At 51.0% G+C, this 24,760-nt stretch overlaps 1 protein-coding gene across 5 annotated transcripts; it reads left to right on the top strand.

Annotated features, from left to right (window-relative positions):
• Positions 1-1,300: 1,300 nt before the first annotated feature.
• ACVR1C (activin A receptor type 1C) lies at positions 1,301-22,892 on the top strand. 5 transcript variants are annotated; one of them, XM_009959749.2, is made up of 10 exons: positions 1,301-1,367; positions 6,798-7,027; positions 15,334-15,352; positions 18,597-18,821; positions 20,195-20,425; positions 20,652-20,819; positions 21,352-21,508; positions 21,957-22,081; positions 22,316-22,446; positions 22,767-22,892. In XM_009959749.2, the coding sequence occupies exons 1-10, from the start codon at positions 1,301-1,303 to the stop codon at positions 22,890-22,892; spliced, it is 1,479 nt and encodes a 492-aa protein (XP_009958051.2). The 5 variants fall into 5 exon arrangements, with proteins under 5 accessions (XP_009958051.2, XP_086321899.1, XP_009958052.1 ...); XM_086465773.1 differs by lacking the exons at positions 1,301-1,367; positions 15,334-15,352 and adding an exon at positions 13,081-13,086 and having other exon boundaries at positions 6,803-7,027; positions 18,584-18,821; XM_086465775.1 differs by lacking the exons at positions 1,301-1,367; positions 15,334-15,352 and having other exon boundaries at positions 6,809-7,031; positions 18,576-18,821.
• Positions 22,893-24,760: the final 1,868 nt, after the last annotated feature.

Genomic DNA, 24,760 nt, shown 5'->3' on the forward strand with positions numbered 1-24,760 from the left:
TTCCCATGTGTATTTTTAAGAAGAGAAAACATTTGAACTATTTGATGTCTGTCGTTCTAAGACATTTTCTTCCATTCTGGAATAATTACTTTCTTCTCTACAGCTTTCTAGTTTGGTATCAGTCCTGTTTGCAGTATGTTTATATAGTGGGCTTTTAGTCTGCTATTACTCCTACTGTTTTTTTTCCAGAGACCTCTCCGGAGAGGGAACTTCTCCATATTTTTCATAGTAGTCCGAAAAGCAAGCTTTTTTTTAAAGACTTGCTCAAGATTCTGGTTTCCTCTTCTGAAGAAATGCATTACAAGAGAATAAACTTGACAGCGACGTGCTGTCCCTGCCGTGAACGCGGCTGACTGTAGGAGACTGATCCCTCTTTGCCCCCGCGGGTGGGCCCTGGGGGGGAACACACGTTTCCTGCTGCACAGAAAGACTTGGGGAGTTTCGGTCAGCGTTCGCAAGTTAATTCTTCTCCCCTCCTGGCTTGGCCGCGCTCGTGGCTGGGTGCAGGAGGCAGAAGGGTGGTCTCGGCGGCCCCCGCCTCCACTGCTGTTCCAGCGGGAGCTCGAGGGTGGGACACGGCGCAGGTACAGAACGCACTTTCTGAACTTTTCTCGGCTCTCCCGGCAGCCCGTGGGCTCAGGGCTCTCGGCCGGCGGATGTCACGCGTGGCGGTTTCTATAAACCTCTGGCACATCACGGTGGAACCGTGCGGTGACTGTTTGAATACGCTGATGCTTTAACCGAAGCGGTGTCGGTAACATCAACGCCCAGCGCTGTTGGGGAGGGTGGCAAGGCAGCAGGAGGAAGAGGAGTGCTTCCTCTTGCTTGTTGTACATTTGCTGTCAGTGATGTCTGTGCTGCTCAAGAGCTTTCGAGTTAATGGGAAACAGTGAGTAGCTGATCCCATTTGTCTTCTCAATGTGATCTATGATTTCTTTGTAACACTTACGTATCTCCCCCAAGCTGGCTTTGGTGTGAAAGAGCCCGGTTTCTTAGTCCATGTCTGGTCCCCCCTGCCATCCATCCCGTAGCTCTTGCTGCTTCTCCTGTGCCTCTTTGGGGTGGGTGATGGGAACCAATCCCAAGTGGCAGCATGGGGCGTTGGATCTCCTCCCGGTCTGTCCTGGTTGTGCCTCCGTCTGTGAGCAGAGCTGACGTTCTCCCGAGCTCCCCAGAAGGGCACAGCCGCCTCTGTTCCCAGTGGCGGTAGCTAATATCGGGCTGGTTACTGCACGTACACAGCCGAAGCTGTTTTGTCTCCTGCGTGGCTTTACTCTCCTCTGGCTTTTGATCCCTCAGCATGGCGAGATTTCTTTGTGATGCTCTGAAGACGGCTCTACTTTTCCTAACCTCAGCAAACCTTATTGCTTTATTATCGATTCCCCTTTCCAGACCACTGGAGCACACACCACACGTTTCTGTGCGACTCTGCAGGTAACAGCCTCTCACTGTGAAAGCTGACGCTTTCCCCCTGCCTTTTGTCTTGGCAAACGGGCTGACTTCTGGTGAAGGCTGAAGCAGCTCTGCCTCGTGGCAGCCAAGTTTCTTTGCCAGTTACCAGCAGTCATATGGGCTCGGTCGGAGAACGCCTCCTGAGGGACTGTGCCAGACCCTGTGCCACCGGCCCTGCGGCACCGTCGCCAGCGCCTGCCCCGGTCTTTGTTCTGGCTCAGTCACGAGTAACGGACCGGACGATGGGACACAGCCGGTCTGGAGCTTCTGGGGTCTTCTTCGAGCCCCTTTTTACCATAGCGGAGCTTTTGCCACCTGGCACCCTCCCGCGAGCGAGGGGGACGGGTGGGCTGGTGGGTCGGGTCCAGGCGTGCGTCCTGCAGTGCTGCCCGTCCTCGGGCGGGGGCCCGTGCCGAGGCAGGGGACCCAGGCAGCTGCAGTGCCTGCGCTCACCTGAGCCCCGGGTCTCTTAATTGGGGAATAAAGTGAGAGTATATCTTGAAGTGCACAGTACAGAGCGATCGAGGATGGAAATGTTCCGGGCATTCAGCTGTCCTTCCCATCGTGTTTAAAAGACAATTAATTGCTGTAAGGCCACTTAGGTATTTGCTTTCCATTTTAATTTTTAAATGCTCTGCTGCCCTGTAGTCACAAGGAGAAACTGCTCACTGTGGCGGGTAGCGCTGGATTATGACTTGATGGAAGATTAATGCCTTGTTAATCTGTATAGTAAAAAGTCTGTGTTGAAATGTAGAACCTTGTGTGGCTCGTAAGGGAGAGCAAGGCTGGGTGTTTTTTTCCCATAGTTTCTAGTTTGCTCTTTTAGTCCCACAGTATTAGTCAGCTTATGCCAATTACGTGCTCAGTTCTTCCCGTTTAACTTTTGAGGTTGCACTACATCTATCTGCTTGTTTTAGTTGCTAGCTACTTTTAGAAAGGTGGTGTCTAAACTACTCTTCTTTTGCCTGTTCTTCACATGTAGTATCGTTCTTGTTCCTTAGTTATCTGGTGATTCATGTATTTGAAGCTGACACTTGAGGAAGAATGGGTGGAAGCAAACAAAAAAAGATCTTCTGTTGTGCATCTTTGTGTTGATTTGTTGTGAATCGGATGCTGGTTCAGTTCTTCCTGCCATGTAAGTTAATTGCGCGGTGCGTTTGCCTGCACTGTGCATTTTCCTGCACCTGCACTGAAAACTAAAAGGAAGAAATCGTTGCTTTTTGTGTAAGTCATGCAGGTTATTTTCTGCTCTGAAGAGCAAGTCATCCTGTCCTTGATTTCACAGTGGGTTTCATCCAAGAAACTGGTGTATAGTCTCTGCTCCTATTGCAATAACAGCAGAAAACAATCCTTGAAAACTACTTATGACTTAAAAATGGCAAAACCAGGGAAAACCTGTTCCTTGTGGTCTCTATAGCCAAAAGCTGCTTTCCTTGTGTGTCTGGCAATGTGTGAATCCACATCCCCGTGGCCTCGGTGGCTTTACCTCCTCCTGTGTTCGCTTGGGTGGTGCCCAGCGCCGCGCTTCCCTTTGGAAGACAGGAGGGACTGCTTGCCTCTGTCATGCGACGTGTCTTTGTGTCCCCAGCGAAGGGAGCCCGCGGCGTCCCCTCTCCCGCTCTGCCCCCGGCCGACCTCGAGCTGTGCAGCTGGGCACGGCAGGGCCATTGCTCGTGAGCCTTGTCGGGCCACAGCCTCTGCGGGGGTGCGGTGCTTTGGGGGATTCAGGACAAACTTGTTGGTGGCTGCTGGGGACTTACATGCTCAGAGACCTGTAACCGTTGGTAACCAAGTGTGGATGCCTCACATAGCTCTCTGAGGCCATGGCGTGTTTCAGTCGCTGACTTTCTCCTAATTTCTCAACCAGAGAATGCAACATTTTAAGGGAAATGTTGTGCTTGAGTAAATAAAGGAGCTGTCTTCATTACTGGATTAAAGAGTGCCTTATTTGGGAGCACATTTTCCTCCTGCCTCTTTGATCCTTTTCCCTTTGACTCCTTCGCAGCCACCTTGTTCCACTTCTCTGGTTTCCACGGCAGTGGAAGTCCCGACGTTATCGCTGCTAACGTGGCCAGGACCGTCCCTGGGAACAGAGCTGGAGAAGTGCGGTGCGCCTTCCCCAGGCAGGGGGTGAGCGTTTCTTGCTGCACGTGGGGACTTGCAGAATTTCAGTCAATATTTGCAGATTCCTCCCCTTCCTGCCATCAGGTGGCTGCTTGGGAGGGGAAGCATGGTTCAGAGGTGGTGTTGGCTTGAGCACTGTGAGAAACTTGGAGGATCTTCTGTCGCCGTGCTGTTACCCCTCTGGTCTGTAAACAGAGGGAAGCGTCTTGCCCGCTTCTCTGGGGCAGCACTGGAGTCAAATTAGAGCAGGACTGTGCAGATCTGTAATGGGAAAGCTTGAAATACGTTGCTAGTGATTGCAGATTGACAGGTCACAGAACTGAATATGGACAATGTTTTCCGTCCAAAGAAAAGGATAATAGAGGAAGTTGTCAGGAATAAACTGGAGCAGCACCAAGATGTGTCTAGTGGATCAGCACGGATAAGTCACAAATTCTGGCAAGTCCCATGTCCCCGAGAGTGACAGCGGGGATGGTGATGCAGGCTCGGCAGAGCTCGAGTGGTTGTACGGGTGTCTGTGAGGAGCGTGTGGTGCAGCATGTGGACACGACGCTGGGTAAGAGCTGAGAGCTGATGGGATTTGTCACGTCCCTCTGTTCAGCAGGACTGGGAACAGGAGTTGGTTTTGAGCAAAACTAAGAGGAAAAATAGGAGTCTTTCTATTGGTGATGTAGAAAGAAAAGGGACATCCAGCAGAGTAACATGCTCTCTGAATAAGACAGTAGAAAAAGCCGATCTCGAAGCAGCGTCACCCCTTGCTTTCCCTGCCCAGCGAGCCAGCCGTCAGAGCTGCCTGCCAGCGCGACTGCCAGCTGGCTCTGGGTGCGAATGGCTCGAGGTGGTGCAAGGCCCCTTTCATTGGGGAAATAAGTGACTGTCTTAGCTTGGCCCCAGGGAGGCTACAGAGCCCCTTAGCCGTCCTTTTCTCACCCTGTGTTCAAGGGGCTCAGGAATACCCTTGGAGCTGTTCAGGACTTGCAGTGACAGTTTTGATCAGCTCCTCTCTCCAGCAATCTGCAAAATACCAGAATATGGATAAAACTGTCAGTTATCTACTGTGGATGCCGTCATAAAGACCATTTCCCATTTTATTTTTAGGCCTTGAGAAGGGGGAGAAAAACAGCTTAATGACGTGTCTGGAGAGTCATATTCATTTCCTCAAGTAATGCATTTATTTTGCAGTATTGGTGATGATGTGGCTGTTTTTCTTCTGCTAAACCTCTTTATTTATTTGGATCTGATGAGTCTTGCTCCTGGCATCTCTTCTAGGCCTACGGTAATGTCTTTAAGGAAGAGATTGTGCTGGGTGATCGATCGCTCTCACTCCCCGTACCGAGGGGGAGCCGGCGCAGACAGGCAGTGGTGCGGTTCCTCGCGCGCCCTGCATCCAGGATAAACACGAACATATGGTGCCAAGGAGGTTTGTTGCGGGCCTGAGCTGAAGATAAACACCACAAGCTGTTACTTCAGAAGGGTGGCACAGGATGAAGGCTGTTGTAAAGAAAACAAATAGTGTCACAGAAACAGAAATCAGATTCACGCTGACGTCTGTCAGGATGTCTCCGCTGCCCCAGGGGCTCTGACTGAGACAAGTCCCTGATGCTGTGCCGCGCGGCGAGCACTGCCGCGGCCGTCGGCCATCGCACCCTCCTCCTCAGCCGTGGGGCACAGCAAGTGACACCGAGGGCCGGGGCGCCCTCCTGTAAACAAACCTGGTGCTGGTTGTCAGCGTGGGGCGATGGCAGAAGCTGGTTTAGGTCCCGGTTTGATCAGGGAAGGGCGTCAGGGAGAGGAACGCGGCAGCTGTTGGAGTACGCTGGCTTGTCGGGGCTGCCAGCTCTTCTGTTCCTGGGGGCCATCCTTGTCTCCTCACAGCTTTACTTTTTGGAAGTCCATTATCCTTGAGTAAAAGAAACAGCTTCCCTCCCCCCACCCCGTTCGCAAAGAAGCAGAATGGATTTATGGATAAAATTACTTTTTTGTGTATCCTAGCTCCAGTAACTAGAGGAGGGTTCAGTCCTGCAGAGTTATAACTGGCCTGGGAAGGGTACAGAATGCATTTTGGGGACCCTGTGGTGAGATACAAACTGTTTAAGTCAAAAGTTGAAGAGGTCAGGTCTCTGTACTCTGAAATGAGGGGTTTTTTTTGCAGAAACAATCATGTAAAGTGCAGTTAAGGAAGTGTTTCCTATAGAAATGGCTTTCAGCCCAAGGTTCACATGTCTTGGTTATTGTATCGCTGCTAATATGGGCTCCTAAACTGGGCATGAAGCAAGAAAAAATTGCTATGAAGCAGGTGAAAAAAAACAACGCAAAAAGAATTATTGTTGGCATCTGGAGTTCCACTGAGATGATGTGTCTTTGGTTTCCTCCACTTCTTCCAAGGAAGGGTCAGTAAAGCCTGAAAAATGTAGTTGTTATTAAATGTGTTTCTATTTGACTTGGTAAAACATGAAGATGTGGTTAAAACATGCAAAACTTAGAAGTCATCAGACTTCTGCATCAAAAGAAACTGGGCAGCTGTTTGTGTGCCTGAAAAGGGTGCCCCATCTCAGAAGACACAGGGAGGAAAAGTCCGTGGTTACTGCCCGTGTCTGTCTGTCGGGTGTGGGGTGGTGTGTGGGGCCGTGCGTCACGGCGATCCCTCAGACTCGGTGCTGGACCCCGGTCGGCTCTGGTGGGGCGTGCGGGTTGCTGGCAGCAGGGGGTGGCTGGCACAGGTGAGGGGTGGCTGTGTTTGGGGAAGTCAGCACAGCTGCCTGAACAGTGGCTGTTGGTGTTATTTAAAGTTCGGTACATAAGGAATGTAGCTGTGTCTAAATACACATCTCGGAATGGAGCACGTGCCCGTGTGTTTGTCCTGCGTGTTGTCTCGAGTCCGGGGCAGCTGAGAACATGAACCTGAAGACCTGAACCCCCATCTCCCCACCTAGGCAAAAGGCAGCTTTCGCCCAGGCTGCTTCTTGGGGTGGTCAGCCCCGTGCAGGATAGATGCTATGCGCTTTCCTGTGACCAAGGGCCACCTGGTTTAAAAACTTGTCACCTGTGGGTGTTGGGGACCTGTGCTGTTGGGGTCTGCCAGGACCAACTTCCTCCTGCAGCCCAGGAGCCCATTTGCTGGTCACGGCCCCAGCACAGGACCCACGCTGGAGCTCCCACGCGGTGCTACGGGGGGATCTGTCTTCCCAGGGTCTTCTCATGGAAGCTGGAACCCTCTTTTTCAGGTCTCAAGTGCGTGTGCCAGCTGTGCGAGCACACCAACTTCACCTGCCAGACGGAGGGCGCCTGCTGGGCTTCGGTCATGCTGACCAACGGGCGGGAGGAGGTGATCAAGTCCTGCGTCTCCCTCCCGGAGCTGAACGCGCAGGTCTTCTGCCACAGTTCCAAGAACATCACAAAGACCGAGTGCTGCTACACAGACTTCTGCAACAACATCACCCTCCGCCTGCCCGTCGGTAAGTGCTGTCCGAGTGCAAAACGCGGTTCGAACGCTTGTGTGACAGCTGGAGGGTGCAGAACTACTGTGCAGAGGACACGACCGTGAGAGTCAGCTAATGGGGATTTTAAAGGCTGTCTCTAAAACAGTTGCTGTTTTTTCCCCAGCTTGTTTCAGGCAGGAAGATCTAAACTGCAGCTCTATTTGGGGAAGAGTGGATTTCTTGCATCTCCTAAAGACATTCCAAATGCTGTCTTTGATATCCCATGAGGCGTTAACCGTGAAGGTGAAAGGAAGTGTCTGAAGGAAACAGACTTGTAACCTCACAGATTTTATGGGCTGGAATATCTTAAGGGAGTTGGTGATTTGAATTGGCATTAGTCTAGATGTTAGGAAGATGATATCTGGTGTGCTGGGGACTTTCCGTGGGGCATGGATCTGCAATGTAGAGCAGCCGTGAGCCAGTGATGGTGAGGAGCTGAGAGCTGTGGACTGGTGCATCGCAAGGGAATAATGGAGACCTTGCGCTGGCTGAAGTTTCACAGCCTTAAACGTCTCTGCACACAATTCAAAAGACCTGCTTCAGATGTCTCGGGTAGCAGTTCAGACTAGAGAGGTTTGTTTGGAGAGAAGGCAGTTAGTTGTGGATGCTGACTGTGAATTGTATGTGGGAAATGCACCGCTGTGTTTTAGGGCAGACACATGTCTGGTCAGTGGTGATGGGGCAGCCCCCGGGTGTGAGGAGCCGCTCTCCTTGTTGTCCTTGGCCAGTCTGCATCACCGAGTGCCACGTTCTTGTGATCTGGATTGATGAGCAGTTACTGCAGCCTCTGTTGGCGTGCCTGCGCGTCGCAAGCGAGGGGTTGGCAGCAGCTCCGTTGTGGTGAGGGAGGCAGACGTGTCCTCTCTGTTGATGGGGGTTGTGCTGGGGGCAAGAGGGGTAAAGGACACCAAGCCCTTGCTGGGGGACGTCTTTGGCTGGTGCCGTTTCAGCAGTCTTGTTAGTCTGCCGTGAACTTTGGGGCTCTGGACTTCATTTTAGCAGCTCGTGAGGCAGCTTTTCTTCGGTGTTAGATTGGTGTCATTGATTCTTGCCCAGCAGGGATGAGAAAGTGTAAGATTCCTGGTCCCAATTAGAGGAAGGAAAAAGATCTGCACTTCCAGGAGCTCTGTGTGTTACACAGCTGGCGCGGCCCTTGAGCCTACCAGGCTCAAAATTGTGTCATCAAGTTGATTCAGTGCTTTTTAAAAATAAATATTTCTACTATTTTTAGGGTTAATTGTTTGACTCTTCTTCCCAAGATTTGTGTTTAATCCAAGCTTTTTTGAAAAATCTGTGAAATATACTATTTTATTGGATGATAACCTTCCTGTATACTTAGAGCAGTGAGAGATGTTACAGGTAAGAAAGATGCAAATTAATACATGGTTTATGATTATAACTTGCATTTAAGCTGCTATTGTATAGTATTTCACAGAATTTAAGGGGCTGTTACTGGAAGCATTTGCTGTGTCATGTAAGATACAGGAGGGCAGACAGTGGGGGAGCAGCTGTGGTGGCCTTGGGGACTGTCATCCCCTGGTGTGGACAGGTGGGTGCTGGGTGCTGCCAGAGGCAGGTCTGCTCCCACCAGCCTCTCTGGAGGAGCCAGCCGAGGTGGGAGCCTGGCAGCTGGGCGGTCTGGGCCCCAGTACCTCACCTCAGCTCTTGCGGGCAGCAGGAATAAGGATTAACAAAATATTTTTCTTTCAGTTGACAGCAGAAGGGAGATTCTAATAGGGGTCGTGCTCTAGAAATGTAGAAATAAAATACCATTTTGTTTTTTTTTTTCAATTTGGGATGCTGGAATCTTGGGGGAAAGCTGCTATTTATAGAGCAGTGGTGGAGGCATGTCTGTCCTAGCGCTTGAACTGGTAGTTGCAAAATCTCTGGTTTCACGTTTCAGTACCAGAGAAAATTAGTTAGTTTTTAGCCTGAGCACTTTGCTCTAAATTTTGGGGGAATTCATGTTATCTGAAAATTTAACAGTGCCAATGTTGTTGGCTTGCCGGTCTTTTCTGACAGCCCTTCTTCACGTGGTTGCTGTGGTAGGAACACTTCGTTTGGGCCCTGGTGAAAACGAACGTTCCCCAGGGCATTGCCGGGTGTGCGGGTGAGGGAGCGGGGCTGCCCCGGGCTGCCCTGTGGCACCCGCGCCCTTTGCACCGGGAGGCGTCGAGCCGGAGGCGTCCCTGCCGCGGCGGTGGCTGGCTCTGCCGCGGAGAGCGGCATTGCCTGGGCTGCCGCCGGAGCTGCGCTCCCGCGCTGAGGAAATTGCTGTTTCCGAAGTGAGTTTTTGGGCAGCTCCTTGCTCACCTTGTGCTTTTTCTTCTTTCACCAAATCTAAGTCTGGGTGTTGTTTCTGACGGGGGGCAGGAAAAATAAAGTGGAGGCGCCACATCAGGTAGCCGGTGCTGGAGCTGTCAGCTGGTCTGGCACAGCGCGGAGGCGGTTCTCGGTTTAGCCATTATCTCACTGACGCTGTGGAAGTTGTTGTTCCCACCGCTGGGGACGGGCCAGGGCAGGATTCACACCGCTGGGACGCGCTGCGCTTGGAGCCTGCCGGCGCAATCCTACCCGGGCCCAGAGGTCCGTGTCGCTCTTCCTCTGTTGTGTCACTGCGTACCGTTGTGTGGCTTGTCTCGTGTTGGTTGTCCCTTGCCAGCCGTGGTGGGTAACTTCAGTAAGCCATGGGGTCTGCTGATTAGTGCCTGACTTAGCACGCAGGCTCTCTGGTCTTTAAAATACACCTGCTTTGCCAAGGTGCTTATTTAAGCCAGCCCACCTCCCACCACCATCCCTTAGAAGTTTGCAGTTTGACACTTGGCATGACATCTTGACATGGAAGTTTGTCTATCGATATATCTATCTGTCCTTTCCATTATTCAGATTCTAGTTTAAAAGTAGAGCACGTGGATATGAAAAGCTTGCCTTTAGGCAGGACTGAATCTCATGGAGGAGGAGAAGCCTTGAGAAGGTCCAGCGTGGTGCGCACCCCTGCCAGATGAGGCAGGAGCTTTGGCAGGCTCTTCCCTCCCGCTACCGCAGCAGCACCCAGCTGGGGACACAAGCCTGTCCTTCGGCTCTTCTGCCCGCTGACCTGCTTTGGCTCGGCTGTGTGTTAATTACCAAGGGCTTATGTTGTAAATGTACCAAGAGTGACTGGAAAACAGTCAAACAACTTGCGGCAAGAGGATCTCCGAGGGCAGAAGGCAACTTGTTTGTTCTGATCGCCTGTGCGAGAATTTCTGTGATGGAACTGTAGATGGCATTGCATGCCTCGGCAGCAGAGCTCTCCTCGCTGTGCCTTGTGTGAGAGGAGGCTGTTCTTTGGAGTTGGGTTGGTTTTTTTTTTATGTCTGAAAATACACATCTTTAAGGACAGGTTCAACCTGGATATCTGCTTTTTAGGTAATCCTTGTTGCTGGCAGGGATTTCATTACAGTGTTTTGCATTAAGAGGTGCTGAGTTTCAAAGTGCAGGGTTAGTTTGCAGTACTTGGTTTTTTTCTGTGTTACCCTGAATTCATTTCCAGGTTTCTGCTGTTTTAACTGGGATAATTTCTGCGCCAGCAGGTGGCTTGATGTGACCTTGCCCTGTCCGTGGGATCTCATGACAGGGCTGCCGAGAACGACCGGCGTGCCGCTCCCTCGATGGACCTTCCCGTGCACCTCTCTCTCTCTCTATGAGAAGTTCTCTGTGTGCCTCAGTGTATAACAGGCTATTTTGAGGAGTTGCTAATAAGATCTAGAAGACTCCTTCCAGTTGTAGAATTGCGTCTCACGGGATTTTCAGGCCGTATTTCAGATCTGGTGGACAGTGCTAGTGGTCTCTGCCCCACCCCACTCGTGAGCGGGATTTACCCCCCTCACAAGCCTGTTTGTAGGTGACAGACCTTTACCTGCAGCCCTGGAGTGAACTACTGGAGCTTCTTCTCACCCGATGCTTTCTTTTGGCTATGGTGGAGGGTGGTGTTTGGCCACAGGAAGGGTTGAGTACAGGCTGGGGAACTTGTTGCCCGCCCCTTCTCCAAAGCAGCAAAGTTGATGTTGGTTTCAGTTGCCTCCTTAGGTGGAGGAGCCTGAAGGCTCAGACACTTTGCGTTACTTACCAGGTACAGCCAACAGGGCTTCTGAGCTCTGGTGTCTTCGTCTGCGGACAGAAGCTCACGCTACTACTCATTCCAGCCTCTTGATCTCGAAACACCCAGTGACGCTGGGTATGAAGTCTCCATCTTAACAGATGCTGAGAATTGGGGCCGGGTGGGTGCAGGTGGGTTTGCAAATTGGTCGCAGGATTCTGGGCTTTCTGACCAGGCTGCTTTCAGAGGCTGGCTAAAGAAAATGTCAGCCTCGCTGAGAAAAAACACAGGGATGTGTTCAGTGTGTACAGCCATGTGTCCATGAGCTGGTGGGAAGCTGCAGCACAGCAAAGAGTTCTCTGGTTTTAGGGCTCTTCCTTCAAAAGTACCTCTGTCATTCCAGCGAAAGGCGGGACACAGTAAGAGTGGTCTCCTGTCTGCTCTGTTTTGGGTGACCTGGCACAGCGGCGTGTCTAGAGGTTGAGATAAAAAGCCTATGATTTCTGTTCTGTATTTGTGTAATGGAAAATGAGTCAGAGGAGAAAGGAGGCTTTCTGCAACAAGATTAAGCTAATAGTGGGATTAACAAACTATAAAATACGTAATTTGCCAGCTCTCTTCTTTATTCCTATTGCCCAAACTGTACAAAAGCACAAATGGCCCTCGTGTCGCCTATGGTGGCACACGCTGGGGTGAAAGAAAGGGAAATATAATAGAATTCCTAAACCAAAAATCCCTTCAGTATTTTCATATTGCCAAGAGAGACAAATGGTACCAATTAGACTAATTGTTGGGCAAGATTCTCATATTTTGTTGTGGGTTTTTTTTTAATATAGTCTGTAGATTTTGCATGAACAAATAATTACTCTTCATTTACCTGTTTGAAAATGCCTGAAGACATTAAGGCCCTTTCAGGAGAACAGTGTACATGGATATGTTAGTATTAAAGAAGTCAGACAATACTGTACCAAGTGTTTTATAAGGTACATGTTAATGGAGAATATGAGAAAAATCACCCTTCAACCAATAACTTTCTGAATAAAACCCAGTGTTTGAATACAAACGGTAAGGGAAATCTCTTCGTGCCGTTATGGGCCTTGAGAGCTTCCCCAGGTCCTGAAGAGCTGCGAGACGTGCGGGCTGTGCCGCAGGGTGCGGTTCAGGGCAAAGCCCTGGCTTTCCCCCTCTGTTATCTGTGGTGTTCCTTAGCTGTTACTGAACAGGGTGAAAAGGCCTCACTTTGTTTTCCCAGCACAGACTCGGTCCAAGAGTAGAGTTAGAAGGAAGGTCTGGGCAATGAGTGAAGAGACAAAGCACAGTTCTTCTCACTAAACTCTCCTAAAGTGTTGGTGATGGATAAAAGCAGGGAGGATGGGGAATGGAGCAAAAAAAAGAAGAGGAGAGGAGATATTTTTATAGATTTCTGTCTTCCGTGCGGCCACTTTGTTTCCGCTAAACTCACGGTTTCTGAAAGCCACTGCTCCAGTTCGGCAGCCAGCGATGCCGGTTTGTGTTAGTGCTCTGCTGCAAAGTAGTAACAGAAACTGGATTGACCGGGCTGCTGTCCGTCTTGGCTTGTTTAATGAAGAAGATGAGCTTGTCTGCTGTGGCATGGACAGCCTCGGATGGAGGTCAGGACTCAGAAATCAAAGTGGGGAGGAAGGGGTGCTTGTGACCGAGCTGCGTCCGGATCCAGTGCCTCCCAGCGTGCCGGGGCGGGCTGAGCCTGGTCAGGGGCTGTGGAGGAGGTGTGGTCGCTGGGACCTGGGTAGGCCCGTGTGAGAAGTGCTTCAATGCCGAAACAGCTGGCCTGAGCACATCAGCCTCTAAATTACTGAACATCAGCCTCTGAAAACTGCGGACGTTCCCTTCCTGGCTGTTGGAGGTGAGCTGTCCGTGACCCCCAACATGTCAGCTGGGGCTGTGGCCGTGCAGAGCTGCTCAGAGACTGCAGTAGTGGTGTGGGGTGCACCAAACCTGTTTCCTCTTCGTGTCGGTGCCGTTCCTGGGATAATCCCGCAGTTGGAGTGATCTCCTGAGGTTCACCTCCACAGAACCCCTGCGGGCAGAGCTCCAGGCTGTCGTAGCTGCTCTGCAGATGTCTCGTTCTGCAGATATTTCACATATTTCACATACTGTGGTCCATCTTGGCTGTCCCAGATCCCTGTTCTCTGGAGGGACTGGTAAGAATACAGCCATGCAAAGAGCAGGCAGGGCTGAGGGCAGGGGAGGGGGAAGTAGCAATTCAGGTAATGTGTCTGTCTGTCTCATAGCTGTATCCCTGGTGGGTTTGCTTGAGCTTCTGGATCTGTAAGCAGAACTTTCCCAGCTGATTCCTGAGTGTCCTGAAAGGGGTGGTGGGGTCTGTAGTCATGTCAGGAGCTGGAGAAACTTAATTTTAGACTCTAGTCCAAATTGTGTCTTTCTGAACATGTGTAGTTCAGGGCCTTTAGAAGTGTCACGGTGCCCATTATGTACCAAAAGCAAGGCAAACATTGTGTGTGAGAAAGTCGGTTTCATTGGAGGGAAAAAAAAATCCTTCCTTTTTCCTGCTGCCTAAAAGCACTATTTTGTCCATACAGCTTGGACCACAGCTATACCGTATTGTGAAACTGCTAAATGTTGCCAGATGTGCTATTTTTGTTTCATACATGGCAACATGTCTTCAGCTTCTATTCTTGATTAGTAAGTTGTTGAACAGTACGTTCAAAATCAGATTGCAAAATGTTATGATTAATGGTGTTGATTTGATGGTTTTAGGTAGTCATGAGGGTTTTTCTTATTTCCCAAAGAGTTCACCATTGCACAACGGCTGTAAACATTGCCACACGCTTATCTGGTGAGGTCGCCTTTAATGACCGCGCGTACCCCGCGTGCCGTGAATTCTGCCCTTGCGCTGTTTGTCACTGCTCCTGCGTGCGGTTTGTGCTGTGGGAAGCCCCAAGGGTCCCCGAGGGGTCACGTCGTGCAGGCCCAGAAGCGGCCGTGGCTGCAGTCCTGGCTGCAGGACACTGTGGTGCAAGGGGCAGGATTGAAGGTGGCCTACAACCGACTGCGAAGCAGAAATCACAGCGCTGGCACTTCTCAAGTCCCCCGCGTGTGCTCCGTGAAGAACTGGAAAGGGTTTGAGCGGTTGCCACCGGCCGTGAGCCGCACTGTGTCTTTGGTGCAGCCAGTAGACTGAAGGATGACCAAGGAGGTTTGCGGTTGACTCCTTCCAAGAAGCTTCTCTAGACAGTCAGGATCTCTTCATTTGCCAGGAACTCGGTGGAAACCCAGTGCAAACTGGCCTGGACCCCTCAGCTCCCAGCCTCACTGCTACCTTGCCTTCCGCACTTGAGCACTCCCAACTTAGCAGCATCTCGGAGGAGACCTGTAAGCATCTCTGAACTTGATTTTATTCTGAATGACTGTCACTGCATAAGTCATAAAGCTGGCGTCTGTTTGTGTTCCTGATGCTGGATGTCACCCTCCTGAGCGGGTGTGAGAGAGCCTTTGAACTGTGCTTCTGCTTTCCTCTGACGTCTCGCTCTGCATCCCTGGGATGGCCATGGGTGTCTCCATGTGCCCCCTCCTCTGTCCTCCCTCTCCAGCCAGGGTTCCTCCTGCTTGTTGCCCCAAAGTGTCGGAGTGGGCTTGCTGACCTGCTGTGCCTGCTGTGCCCCTGCCAAACCCGCTGCGTTCTCCGCCTGCCCCACTGCTTGCCTGCCTCCCAAAATGCCGCGCGGGGGGGAAATAGCTCTAAAAATCGTGCCCTGCTGCAGATCTCTCACAGAGTCTGCTCCGCAGTCCTTTGGCCATACAAATTGTGCTCGCAGATGCTTTCAGCAGAAATGTGTTGGATCACTGTTCTGCTAAAAGTGCAGACTTTTTTTTTTTTCTGATAAGAATAGTTTTATTGCTTTTTTTAAAGATATACTGAGCATTTTTATGAGCACCTTAAAATTCTGCTATAAAACCTGTTTCAGTGGTTTACAGTATGCAAACAGTGCAAGTTACCAACTGTCACGTCCCAGAAATTGTTGCCTGACTGAATTCTGTTGGCAAATCAAGGAACCAAACTTAGATTTGCAGAGGGTATGACAAGGTAGAGTAGGCATAGCCAGTGTAGTAATATGGCTTTAATATTAAAAACCCTTCAAAACTGGGTACTTTCCTTTAGGTTCATCATGAGTCAGGAGCATGCCCTGCAGTGAAAAGAGTGCTCGTGGAAATGCACGTTTCTGCGCTCGCCTTGCTCCGTGCCTCAATCCTTTGTGCTGGTTGTCATCACCCAGTTACTCCGCTAGCTGCTGGTCTGGAATCGTGGGCCGTGCGGTCTCTCTGAGAGCAGGGTGAGGTGTTTCGGCAGCGACGTGATGTGCAGCTGGTTCAGGAGCAGCTACGAAAAGCTAAACAAAGTAATGTGCCCTCAGCGAAATTGGCTTTTCTCCTGTTTGAAGTACTGGTGGAGGTGTTTCCCGGTTTCGGGAGGCCCTGGAAAGTTTTGTGTATGCACATAGGTGTGTATAATTTTAAGATAAAAAGAAAGCCGGCAGTAACTGTTGCTCTTTTTTTGCCTGTACAGGTTTGCCACCTGTAACATCCAGACTGCAAGGGAACAGGCTTGAAAGTAAAGAAAATGAGAGCAGAAGTGGAGATTTTTAAGAAGTTTGCTTCTGGAAGGAGTGCTGCTCTGGAATGGAGGGAGAAAAAAGAGGGCAGAGAAGAAGGGAGCTGGAAGGACTGGGAGGGGGATACAGGACAGCAGCGGCCGTATGCTGCAAGAAGGGGCTGCTGGGACCCGGCGGCAGACCGTGTGCCGATGAAACGAAGAGGATGTGGCCGTCTGGCAAGGCTCACGCGGGCAAAGGGTGTCCCACCGGGACCGCTGCCTGCTCCCTGCCTTCTCTTGGCGCTCCACACGTGCAGCACCCACCAGGAGCCAGTGTCTTCCAGCAGGGGCTCGTCGCTGGGGTATGGTGTGCCATGGTGTGCCATGGTGTGCCATGGTGTGCCGGGCTGCGGAGACGCCCCTCGGAGTCTCTCTTCCCACTGGCTCGGTTGTGGCTGTTCGAAGCTTCCCGTTTGTTTTCCTTGCAATGCTGTTTGCACTGGCCCAAGCACAATAAAGTTTTTCTATTTTGTTCGTTTCACGTTGTGTTGTTTTTCAGCAGTTGGTGGGGAGAACTGACATTTTATAGTAAGTATCTGGTGCCTGTTTGTCAGGATCTGTGGATCTGCAGGCAAGGACGTTGGTGTGGGTGATGCACAAGAAGTGCCGTCTCTTGAACACCCGGGGGGCAACTCCTCACCCGGCGCATCGTGCCGGCGCTGTACACTCCCGCAGCCCCGCTGCGCAGCCTTCAGCGTGCGCAGAGCCGGCGCCTCGCAGCCGCCCGCGGCATCCCCAGCCCCGCGGTCGTGTGCGGCAGCAGCAGCTCTGCGAGGCGCCGAGCCCAGTGGCAGTGCCAGTGTTGGTGTGGTCCTTGCTGCGCTTCGTACTCGCCACAGGGGAAATCTCTGCCATGCGGGAACATAATTAAAAACAGCTTAGGAAATCATGGTGTATCAGCTAACGAGCAGCAGTGGCAAGGAGGAATCCTGCTTGCAAATCCTCTTACAATCTCCTGGATAACCCCTTGAGTGTCCTGTTGAAGTCTTCTAAAGGAAGAGCCTGTGGGCAAGACGCAACTTCTTTGTTTTTGGAGTTGTGCGCTGTGAACAGACTTGGGGTGCCTGTTATTAACATTTGGTTTGTTTTCTTTCCTTGCTTAGTTGAAGCGCGTAGTGCTGAAGTGCGAGGAAGAGAAGGAAAGGGAACAGGTTAACTCTGTACAGCTGACTGCTCCTGGCACTTCTGGGTGACGGAGCGCGTGGCATGACAGGGTCCTTCGAAGGAGAACAACTGCTGTTGTAACGCTGACCGGAGGGAAGCGGCAGTCAATACTGGGGGCGATCAGGCTGCTGCTTCTGAGACTCCGAGTCACTGAAGTCGCTTGGAGTCCCAGCGAGTCTCAGGATTCGGATCACAGCGTACACATTGCTTGGTGTTTGCCTGAAGGGAGAGAGGGGCTTCTTGTTTTCTCGACTGGCTGAGGAGTGGCTTTGCATGGCGTGGAGCTCTTGATTCTTACGTCTTCTGTAGCCTTTAGATCCACTGTTTGGTACTTGTGATTCTGAGCGCAGGGGGTTTGTTTGGGTTGTGTCTCTGTTTTATTTTATTTTTAGGGGCGAGAGTGTTGCTTGATTGTTTTGGTTTTTAAGCTTATTTACAATTTTGGGGGCATTAAGGGATTTCTGTGTGTGTGCATGTGCAAGTAAATACCTTAGTAACGTATTTCTGTAGCTTCCTGATGTGTTTTATACCCCTATGGCTTTAAAAGGGAAAATGATATCGGACAGTCCTGTTTCTTGACCCTTGTGAAATACAGCTTCATCAACGTGCTCTCCAAAGTTGTTCTGTCTTAGGAATCCTTTTACTGCCTCATTTACTAGAACTTTGTATTCCCGTGTGCGTTAAGTGTTAGGAAACAATTTTTTTCCAAGGATTTGTTTTCAGCAGGATCAGTGTGCCGAGACATTTACACACAGACTTTGAAGGGTGGGAAGGGCCCTGCGCCCACCGGTTGCACAGGGTGGTGAGATGGCCGTGGCTGAAGGCAGATCACCTGCCCACGGAGCTGCAGCCCGTGCCGCTGCGTGCGGCACGCGAGCCGCTGGCTGTCAGGGCGGTGGTGCCGCCCTGCGCACCAGGCTGCGTCTCGTCCGGGCTCCCGCAGCGAGCCTGGTGGTCCCATCTCTTCATCTTCTGCAGAGGGGAGGGGAGGTCAGCTAACGGCGGGTGAGCGGCATTTTGTGACACAGGCAGATTAAGAGCACGCGCTCTGTAGGGTCCCTGCTGTGTTTTTGGAACTGCAGTTGCAAGGAAATGTTCTCCGGGTGTTTGCTGTCCGGAGTGGTACTGAGGTGGGGTGGGACTAGCTGGAGAAGGTGGTGGCCAGGACGCGCTGTGCTTTGAGAGGTCTCTGTGGGTTTAGTAACAGCCAAGCGGAGGAACCGCCGGACAGAACCCTGCGGGGAGGGCTCAGCATGCCTGAGGGGCTGTCCTGGGGCTGTCCTGGGGGCCGGCGCGGCGACGGGCGGTAGGGCCCCTCGCCTCCAGCTGCCAGCCGTGCGCTGCCGAACCTCTGCTGGCGTTTGCGCAAGGAGCTGCTGGTGGGGCGCTCTGTGCGAGGTGGTGGTGGTCTTCAGTGGGGGTCGCAGTGCTAGGCTGAGCCCAAGCTACCCTCAAAAAGGGCATGTTGGGGGTAAGACTGACAGAAATGGGCTCTGTCTCGCTGCTGCCTGTCCCGGTCAGGATGACTGTGGGAAACCATTACATCTCAGTATGTCGTCGCTCCGCAGCCCTTCACTTACCGTCTTTTTCCCTCCACCCCGCTCTCCCTTGTGTCTTCCGAAAGCGTCGGAGTCTCCCGGCAGAGCCAGCGCGGGACCGGTGGTGCTGGCGGTGACGGTGGCGGTGCCGGTCTGCGTCCTCTCCCTCGCGGCGGTGCTGGCGGCGTGCACTTGCCAGGGCCGGCGCTGCGCCCGCGGCAGGGCCAAGCAGCCCAATGTGGAGGAGCCCCTCTCCGAGTGCAACCTGGTGAACTCCGGGAAGACGCTGAAGGATCTCATCTACGACATGACGACCTCTGGCTCTGGCTCCGGTACGTGCCCTGCCCACCACCTCCCCTCGGCGCGGCTGCCGTTGCTTCGCTGCCAACTTTTGGGGCAAATTTTCTTAAACCAAAGGCAAAGGTGCCGCCTTCCTTGTAGGACGATGAAGAATGCTGCCTGCCGGGCAGAGGGTGCAGGTGGGGGTCTTATCTTGGAGGCTTTTATGACAGTGAGAAGTTTTAGGACAAGAGAGGATTTGTGCAGATGTGTTTGGCCACACCTTGCGGTGGCAGTAGGGCTTTGTTTGCTCTTCTGTCAGATTGCAAAAGTTTGATTCTTTGTCTGAATGGGAGAGATAAGAAAGTGAATCCAGAAGTCATTTTCAAGCGTGAAACAAGACATTGAGGCTGATGCGGCACAGGGCCTTTGTACTGCATTTACCTGAACGAGGCAGGACGCCACTCCTGAGGTCTTTACAGCGCCAAATAGCGTTACTCCAAATTCTTGTTTTGAGCAGAACGCCAACCTTTTTCATATTTTTCCCGTTTCTGATATCCTATTGGCTATGATGCCGCCATTGCTACTGAGAATGTGTTAAACCAAAGAAATGGAAAAATGAAGTGGGAATTCAACAATTCCAGCTCATCAGGCTGGTGCCATGTCGGATGTGTACAGCCCAGCTCTCTGTAGTTAGAATTTTTATTTACCTGAAAAACATGTAAATCATGCTTACTTTTATATATAAGGGAAAAATTTCTAAATGGTGCTTGATTTAATTTACTTTGTTTCCCATGAATTACATACCTTCAGGATTAATTTGTTGTGCTTCCCTAATGTTTTTTCACAGATATGATGAGCAGATTTTGGCTTTATTTACCCTGAAGCTTTACCTGTCCGTAGACATCCCTGAGCTAATGACAGGGCTTTATGTGTGCGGACCCACCCTGGAGGCAGTCAGAGCTGATGTGCGCCGGCACGGTTTGTTCTCGTTTCAGCCGGACGGCGAGTTTACCCCTCTCTGCCCAGAGGTGGCTCCGGGGGTGGCCGCAGGCGGCCAGGACAAGCCCCTGTACAGGCAGGGTGTGAGGGCTCTGTTGTGAAAACTGGAGGGAAAATTTGAATAAATTTGAATAAACTGACCTTCAAGCTGTAGTTTTTCCTGCCCATTATTTTGGTCTGTTAAAAGCAAGGTTGTCCTGATTTAAAAAAAAAAGAGAAATATGTCTTTAAGTCCCGAACAAATGCAGTACCGAATTAAACGAGGCAGGGCTAGCAAAACAAAATTAAACTGCTGTGGTAATTCAGGTGGTTTTGCTTTGAAAGCAAAGTCATGAGTACAGCTCACTGGAAAATGGCCTGCTTTGGGGTTTAAAGATCTCTGCTGAACTATTTGACAAATACCCATCTCTCCTTTTTAAACTAGGCTTGCCTCTGCTCGTGCAAAGAACGATCGCGAGGACTATTGTCCTGCAGGAAATTGTAGGAAAAGGCCGTTTTGGCGAAGTCTGGCGTGGAAAATGGTGTGGGGAAGATGTGGCTGTGAAAATCTTCTCCTCCAGAGACGAACGGTCGTGGTTTCGGGAGGCAGAGATTTATCAGACGGTTATGCTGAGACACGAGAACATCCTGGGCTTTATTGCTGCCGATAACAAGGGTACGGTGTGAGTCGCGCGTGAAACCCCGGGTGTCTGGCTCAGAATTGCAGTCGCTGCCCCCGCTCCCTTCTGGAACACCCCTGCGAACCTCGCGGCTGTCCTGAGCTCCTTCCCGGCGGGGTGGCCATCAGGCTTGTTCGTTTGCATGCCCGAGCCGGCCACAGACCGGGGAACCCTTGGCTGATTTTTTTCATAAAGCTGAATAATCTTGCTTCCTCCGGGTAGATAACGGGACGTGGACTCAGCTCTGGCTTGTCTCCGAGTACCACGAGCAAGGGTCCCTGTTCGACTACCTGAACAGAGGCACGGTGACGGTGGAGGGCATGGTCAAGCTGGCACTGTCGGTGGCCAGCGGCCTGGCACACCTCCACATGGAGATCGTCGGCACGCAAGGCAAGTGCTTCCCTCCCACTTGTCCTTCAAGTGTTTTGAGGAGCTTCAGTGGTGCTTGCAAAAGCGTTTACGCGTGACGTGGTGTAGTAGAGCATTTTATGAAAGGCCAATACTGTCCTTGCGGTATAACCAAAGTGTGTGGGGTGCGGTACAGAGAGCAGGGGAAGAGCATCTTCCCGCTTTCGCTGCCTGCGCCTCCTGCCACGTCTTTCTGCCTGTGGGAGCGGCTGTGCTAGAGGGGAGTGCTAAGGGGGGATTTTCTAAATGAATTCGGAGGGTGAACCTACAGTTTCTCTTTTTCTGTTTTATTCCTGAAACACAGATATTGGAACAAAAATACCCTGAAGGGTTTTTTTTTTTAAATTTGATGGCATTTAGCAGAGCTTTACTTGGTACAAGGTAGGCTTCAATGTTTTTTTTTACAGGTTATAGTAACAAAGTTGGATAAAACTGTTTTTGCTCCCTTGCTCGTTATGTTAAAATTCATGCTGCTGTTATCAGGGTTGACGGTCCTTTCTCTTTCTGTGAACAGGCAAGCCAGCGATCGCCCACCGAGATCTGAAATCTAAAAACATCCTAGTGAAGAGGAACGAAAGCTGCGCCATCGCGGACCTGGGCCTGGCGGTGAAGCACGACTCGGTGCTGAACACCATCGACATTCCGCAGAACCCCAGGGTGGGCACCCGGAGGTGGGTGAGGGCGGGCTGCCGGCCGCCGGCCCGGCTCGCCCCGCGGGGGTGGCTTCGCTCAGCCCTTTCCTCCATCGGTGACCTCCCCCCCCGGCTTTTGGTGTCTGTCGAGTGTCGGTGACAGACCCAAGCCCTCCGTCCCTGCTGGGTGGGCGCGGGAGGCGGCTGCTGGCGCCGGCCGGAGCTCGCTGCCCCGCGCGGCTCTGCGGCGTGGGTGCTGTGTGTCCGTCAGAGTCACGGCGATGCCTGTGCGTGTCGGCAGCCGCGGCATTGCGTTCGTCACGCGGGCCAAGTCTCTTGCTTTCGCTCGGAATCGCTGTCAGAAGACATTTCCCTTTTCCCCTTTCTCCCGGTCGGACCGGCTGCTGCCTGGCCCCGGCGTGCGGCAGGGCGGCTGCAGGCTTTCCGTGAGCTCCCTCCACCAAACTGACCTTTGTGTGCGTTAAAGGTACATGGCTCCTGAGATACTTGATGATGTGATGAACATGAACGTCTTCGAGTCCTTCAAGCGTGCAGACATTTACTCTCTTGGGCTAGTGTACTGGGAGATAGCCCGAAGGTGCTCCGTTGGAGGTGAGGTTTCTGGCCTTTTCATCTCACAATCCAGACCACTTTTATCTTAAATTAACCCAAAGCACTCTCTGTTGTCTTGGCAGCATGTGGCAGTAGAAGTCTGTTGTGAGGCGGTTGTTCAAGGTGGCCCCAAACGTTCCTCTGTTCTCTCCTATTGCCTGTAGAAACAATTAGAGTTCATTCTGGAGCAGCTACTTTGGACTTTGTGTGACCTACACAGTAAATCTTTCCTAGGAATCACCGAGGAATACCAGTTGCCTTACTATGATGTTGTGCCTTCTGATCCTTCAATAGAAGACATGAGAAGGGTAGTTTGTGAGCAGAAGGTCAGACCAAATATTCCGAACCAGTGGCAAAGCTGTGAGGTAAAAGCGGTTTTCCAGTTTATTACAAATTATAAATTACGACAGAACTTGTCAGTGAGACAAAGGGAACTGGGTGTCCAGCTTCTCCTGAATTTAAATGTGTTTCAGATGCCTAGCTCTTCTCCAGCTCCCAGATCAATACAGAGAAAACGGTCTGTGCACCGAGTGCTGAACTCCCTCGAACACAGCTCTTAATTTACGATGTTGCTGTCGTATTACCGTTTCAGAGAGCTATCTTTTATCTTGGCACGCCAGCGATGAAAAGCAGGAGGTGATGGTTTTATTCTTGACCTGTTCCTCTAACCTGTTCCGACGTGCAGGCGCTGCGAGTGATGGGCAGGGTGATGCGGGAGTGCTGGCACGCCAACGGCGCGGCGCGGCTGACGGCGCTGCGCGTCAAGAAGACGATCTCGCAGCTCTGTGCGCAGGAGGACTCCAAAGCCTGACGGAGCTCCCTGGAGGAAGAGGGGAATGAATTCTTCTGTTCATCTTCTAACATGTGATATTATTTTTATTTTTGGTCTACCTCAGGTAACGTGGTTCAGTGTTCAAGTGCCCGAACCAGAGCACTGACATCTCGCTTTGTGTTGGGCCCCTGGAAGGGGCAGCTTTTGACTCTTAGGTCATGTTCTGTACAGCAAGTCAAGGACTTGCTCTGGTTTTCTAAAGTAAATTAGACGCTAGGCTAATGGCAGAAAGGAGCTTAAAACACCCCGACAGTGTAAAAATACCTTTTGCTATTGTGCTTTTTATCCTGGTCAACCCCCAGACACGCTGGAAATGGCTGGTGTTGGTTAAAGCCTGTTTGCAAGAGAAACCAGGTGTTTTATCCTCAAACCAAGTAAAAGAACAAATTTAATCCAGCTTTTAAACATATTTTTATGCAGGAAACTGAGAAGGAGGTGTCAGTAAAATGCATTTTAAAATACTATATTTATCATTACCTAGGCAAATAAAAAAGATTAAAATCCCACTAAGCATGTATATTGTGAACAAAAGCATCTACTCAGTTTTTTTTATTAACTTTTATTTTTATTGTCTTGATTTCATATGCAATATCATAGTTAGGATTTGAAGTTATTTTACACTGTTCATTTGTTCATTGAACATATCGATCAAGGGACAATTTCTTTTTTTAACAGCTGGTAGGAAAAATAATAGAGGCAATACTGTTCTGATAGATACCTAGGGATGGGATGGGAGAAATTCTACCTGAACTGAGAGAGTATGTATTTTTAAACAACATCTTGCCAATCTGTCACTGGTAACGTTTTTTTAGTGCCTTTTGATGTTTTAGGGGGAAGCTTTAACAAAAGTGATTCTTGGAAAGCGGTTGAAACCTGGCGGAAAGGTTCGTTTGTCGTTGCGGTGACGTCCTGCGCAGCCCCCCTCGCTGCGGCGGAGGGTTTGGGGACGCCCCCGCGCCACCGCTGCGGCGTCGGGGAGCGGCCGAGCTCCTGCTGAGGCCGTGTGCCGGGGCAGCGCCCGTGACCCGGTGAGGCTCGTGGGCTTTCCGCCACCCCGGCGTTCGGCACTTGGTGTCTCAGGGGTACCTGCACCCTGGCCTGGATCACTGTTTGCTGTTGTCTGTCACGGCCCAGGGGCCTGTTAAAGTGGCAATTTAAAGCGCTGATGTCCTTGCACAAAGCCAATACAGCCTGTTCAGAGGTTTCATGGGGATTTCTGTAGTGGCACCGGGCTGGTGGAAAGTACCAACGTCTCTAACTGTATTTCCGTAATACTGCAAGCTATCAAAAGCGGGGCGTTTTGTCAAAATTCACTGGCATTTTGTGAATTCTGCCCCATTCCGTGGTCCACAAATTTGAATATAGTATTCTAATATTTTTAGTAGCTGAAATTCTACATTTCATAATAATATGGTTCTTTAAAATGTTTCCAAATCCAGATGGTCAGTGGGAATTAAGCCCCGAGATGATTCCGGAACAGCAAAGCTTTGCAAAAATTCAGTGTAGCACGGGCAGCTCTGTGGAAGCAAGCTGTTAGCTGATTACGGAATTTAGGATCAATCTTTGACATGAAACCTCTTGAATTGGGGCTCTTACGCGGAATTATGGATCAACCTTTTACTGAGTGGGACGGTCAGTAGTGTCAGTACTCCATGTTTCACCCTGACACACATGCTCCAGGACATTATGGACCCTTTATGGCTGTTACTTGCCCCGTAAATAGGCTTTAATGCAAAATACCTGTTTGCGTAACTTTCGGTCACTCCTGCTTTGTTCAACAACGCGAGTCTCTGCGTCGTCTGTTAGCTGAGTGGCGGCGGATGTTTCTACGAGATCGCTAGTATTTT

The sequence above is a fragment of the Leptosomus discolor genome, chromosome 5, assembly GCF_034619465.1.
Source record: "Leptosomus discolor isolate bLepDis1 chromosome 5, bLepDis1.hap2, whole genome shotgun sequence".
Classification (NCBI taxonomy): domain Eukaryota; kingdom Metazoa; phylum Chordata; class Aves; order Leptosomiformes; family Leptosomidae; genus Leptosomus; species Leptosomus discolor.

Bases quoted from the DNA above. Each gene is read 5' to 3' on its own strand.
- ACVR1C (XM_009959749.2), top strand. From the start codon at position 1,301: ATGGCGAGATTTCTTTGTGATGCTCTGAAGACGGCTCTACTTTTCCTA. The intron at 20,820-21,351 runs GCAAGTGCTTCC...TTCTGTGAACAG, and splicing joins GGAGATCGTCGGCACGCAAG to GCAAGCCAGCGATCGCCCAC. The intron at 22,447-22,766 runs GTAAAAGCGGTT...TCCGACGTGCAG, and splicing joins ACCAGTGGCAAAGCTGTGAG to GCGCTGCGAGTGATGGGCAG.